At 36.0% G+C, this 4386-nt stretch overlaps 1 protein-coding gene across 1 annotated transcript in view; it reads right to left on the bottom strand.

Moving 5' to 3' along the window:
- Nucleotides 1-4386, bottom strand: part of LOC107101472 (anoctamin-9-like) — a 41479-nt gene that overhangs the window by 29797 nt on the left and 7296 nt on the right. Inside the window, exons 3-4 of the mRNA XM_015400410.1 lie at nucleotides 3565-3687; nucleotides 3345-3481 (exon numbers count right to left, since the gene is read on the bottom strand). Coding sequence (XP_015255896.1) covers nucleotides 3345-3481; nucleotides 3565-3687 — 260 coding nt within the window. The remainder of the gene's footprint in view (nucleotides 1-3344; nucleotides 3482-3564; nucleotides 3688-4386) is intronic.

A 4386-nucleotide genomic window follows, 5' to 3' on the forward strand; every position in this document is an offset into this window, starting at 1 on the left:
CCTGTCCTTCACTGCATTTCATAATTTAATTGTATATTCATCATTTTAATCTTTAATTGGATGAATACACTTTACAAAATAAATGTTACCGGGTACATGCATTTATTTCATGGGACATTTTGGCCCTCAATATACCTCACGGATCCCATAAGGAGGACAGTGAAAACACTCTCATGACCCCAACTTAATGACGTGAACCCCAGGGGGTCCCTGATGCTAACATTGGAATCCCGTTGATCGGGCTTCATGAGGGTCAAAAGTCAGCATAAATAGAGTTAAATACAATTTTTTAGAAAGTAATAAGACATAATTGATTGATTAACTTTATTGATCTCACAGTGGAGAAAGAAAACTTGCATTGGTAATATACAGTACATACGATAATCAATAAATCAATTAATCGCACAATAAATAAAAGCGAGGTAAAAAAAAAACAACACATCCTATGTTGGGGGGGAAAAGCTCGAAATGGAACTGGTTTGAAAGCCGAGCGCAACAGCCTCAGTGTGGGAGTATTTCGGATTCAAACCAAATGACAGAGGCGAACCGCTGAACCTATGCGAGCCGGTATGTATTTTTAATCTCTGTAGCACTTTGAGATTTCTTTAAAATATAAGGTGCGTTACAAATAAAATCTATTATTATTATTATTAGTATGTCGCATTTGTCATAAAACAGTAGCAACTAAGTGCAGCAATAAAACCAACCTACACATGCAGCTAAAGCACAACCACCCAGCAAAGTTTCTCCAGCTGGAAACAAAAAGTACAAGCAGTGTACTGCCTGCGTCTTCAAGTTCGCGACAGTCCACCATCACTGAAGCAATTAATCGACTGGCAGCATATGAAAAGGACGGCGCAAAGTGGCGCGCGCTCACAGACAGCGTAGTTCATTTAATTGATAAAGAGATGGTCCCATTTAATATTGTTGAAAAGCCAGCATTTCAAAAAATGTTGCAGACATTTGATAGACAGGATGAATTCCCGAGAAAAACATGCATGACGTGATATGTTGTACATACGTTTTTATTTCCACTGTGGTTTTATCTTGTGTTTTGTTTTTATTCAAGCATAATTTTAGTTAACAGAGACAGAGTCCATTTGATTTTTAATTCTCATTTTATTTTGTTAACCAGTTCCAGTGTTAAGTGTTCTGTTGAAATTGCATGCATTATTACGTAATTTCCATTAAATAAGTGTAAAAAGGTCTTCAAACAATATTATCGTTTATCGCAATAATTTTTGAGACAATTAATCTTTCGGCAATATTTTTATCGTGACAGGCCTAACATACAGTGCGTCTACATACGACTGCTTTTTTTTTTAATAGTAGGATCCTTATACTGGGTTATTGCATGTGGTGTTTACATGTATGGATATTTATATATATAGTTAATGCACAGGGTATCAAATAATCAATTGGTCATTATACATTGCACAAGTTTTTGCCGTTGTGGTGTCAGTGTAAATCTGATTCTAGATGACCTGAGTATTTTTTGACCATCTTCATAATTTAACAGTGTTTAATTATTGAGTAGTAAAATGTTTGTTCTTAGCCTCACAGGCTCCAAACGAAGGTCATGAGAGATAAGAATGTCTTACACAGCCTCCTTCATGACATGAAGGGGATGACTGTTGTTTTAAGAAGATCCATCTGGCCAGTGAAATATATATTAACCTAACAGGGAATGGCCTTGAGGAACTTGAGTTGTTTTTCCATCAAATGTTCGTTTGTGAGAAAGTTCTTTATGCAAGGGGTGGGTTGGTTCCATGGGAGAGTGTGTTTATTGGGAGTTGCTGTATAAATGTACTGAGCTTTGCCCAGTCAGAGCTCTATCTCTCCATCTGAGGACGTTAAATAAATGTAAACATTCTCTTGCCAAAGTCTCAGCTTCAAAATCTGAGAAAACTGAGATGTGTAACGATGGAAGTTCCTTTAACAGTTCATTATCTGCTTCCAGGTGACCTGCACATCTGATTGTTCTGTTTGTAGTGATCCAGTGAGGGCTAAGCTATTTTTTTAATTTTTTTTCATTTTTAGTTACATGTTTAATGTAACTAAAAATAAGGAGTCTTTGTGAGATAATAAACAGTTTATGGTGAGATCTCGGTTAGCCACCCCAGAGCGCTCGTTAGCAAACCAGATAAAAGGGTAAAAGATGGCCGATATGCCACTACTTGTAAACAAACAGCAGCTTTCAGTTGTTATTATGGGCTCCTGTTAAAAGTGTTTGTGATGAAACGTTTCTGGTTCTGTCAGATTCTTGGCCTGTTTTTCTTATCTTCATCTTTTCTGGTGCAGTTCGGCGCTTCTTGAGAAACGTCTGACTGGATTTTCTTTAGAAGTTGACACCTAAGCAGGAAATAACGCTTTAAGGAATGTATTTGGTAAACAATTTGCTATTGCTTAAAACCATTGAGCATTACCATTGCAGCATCTTTCCTTTAACACTAAATCATTCTGCTGTTCAACTGAATTTGGCCTTTTGAGGAAATGAGAGATGTTTTGAATTTTTCTGTGATCATTTTTCCCAAACATTCGCCTTTTATTTTGTGTCTCTTTGAAAACTGACTGTGTGAATGTTTTTTTTTTCTTTTGCTGCACATAAATGTCAGATTTTCCAAAAATACCAGATTTGTAATGATATCAAATGATTTAATTCATCATTTTAAATGTATTTTTAACTATTTAATAGGACATGCATTTATAAAACTAAATAAATTCTGTGTTTTGGGCCCCTCCACTCCGCGCTTCAGGGCACGTGTGATCCTCTGGTTTAGATGGCAATGTGAGAACATCCGTTTTTCCACATTCTTAAATCTACCATTTTTAAAAGCGAAGCCTTTTCTCCTCCCTCTCTAAGATTAAGCTTTGATAACAGCAGAGCTCTATGTGAAGTTTCACATGACGTCCATCCCTGCTCAGCTTTTCCAGATGCAGAAGTAGTTCCTGGAATAAATGAATCTTTTGTCTTCATAGAAACATTTCAACCTGAGAATTCATCAAACCAGTAAATCCTGTTTGGTTCCCTGTCCCCTCAGAGGCAGCTCTTTATTTTAGGGATAAAAAACTCCATTTAAAGCGAGAGATGCAAACAAAGAAAACCTGTAGCCAGCTGTTCCTCACAGCCTGTAGATGTTATGAGCTGGAGGAACATCTGAAGAGCTTTACTGACGGTAAAAACACAAACATCTTCTCCAGTGACATTTAGGGCTCTGGTGCTGTTTTTCAGAGACGGTTGCATCATAATGTTTGACTCGAAACTAACAAAGAGGGTTCCTAGAACTACCTACACAGGTTTCATTCATAGGTGTGTTAAATGAAAATGAATGTGTGTGACTTACTTGTTCGCCTGGGTCAGTCCCTTCTCATCATGGCACCAGTTGCAGGAGTCGGAGACTTTAAGCAGGTACTGATAGTCCTCAAATATGTCATTGGGAGCACGCAGGCCGTAGAATAGTTTTCCATCATGTTCTATCCGCTGGCACACGAGAAAAACACACATTAGTGGATTTCTTTGACTCCTGGTGAATACAAAGAGCTTGATGCTGTGAGGAAACTCACTTTAATTGAAATTTTCTTCTTCTTTAGCTCTTTCAGGAATTCATCCTGCTTCTGGTACTTCCTGTCCATGACGTCGTCCAACTTATCGGCCACCAGAACGTAGTCAAAGGTTTTCTGGACGGGCTGTTCAAACGCAAACATTTATTATTGCCTCTTTATATGACAAAACAAAAAATTACATCTCAATTTAAAAAAAAATCCCTGATCGTCATCAGGAGGAAAGCATTAAGGATGTTAAGGACTATTATTCCTTTTGGTGCCAATAACTATATATTCATGCATCTCAGACCTGCCAAAATGTACAAAACAATAATTTATTTACCATTTATTTAAAAAAAAAATGTATTCAGCAGCACTCTAAATGTTCTGTATGGAGGGTTAAAGGGGACAAAATAGAATAAATATAACGTAGAATAATTAATAGTACAATTTATGTGTTCAATACATAAAAAATTATTTAATGTTTCATTAGAGTAACCATGAAATAAATAAATGAACCGCTAAATGATTAAATGTGAAATGTAATAAATATTTTATTACATGTGCATTAAATGATTAAATGCACCATTTATTGATTTAATACATCACTAAAAAAATTACATGTACCAATAAATTGTGATATGTAAATATTTAAATGTCCCATTAGATAAGCACAAAGTTTAAATTATGACAATAAGTAGTAATAGTTAAATGTATTTTTTAAATAAATTAATTTAACTTTTGAATATTTCATTACGGTAAAACCTTATCCATCAACACCCGTGGGCGGGACTACAGCTGCTTACATAGAAACTAGGGATGCACGATATTGGGATTTTGGCC

This window comes from Cyprinodon variegatus, unplaced genomic scaffold (genome assembly GCF_000732505.1).
Source record: "Cyprinodon variegatus isolate N-32 unplaced genomic scaffold, C_variegatus-1.0 Scaffold1100, whole genome shotgun sequence".
NCBI classification, from domain to species: domain Eukaryota; kingdom Metazoa; phylum Chordata; class Actinopteri; order Cyprinodontiformes; family Cyprinodontidae; genus Cyprinodon; species Cyprinodon variegatus.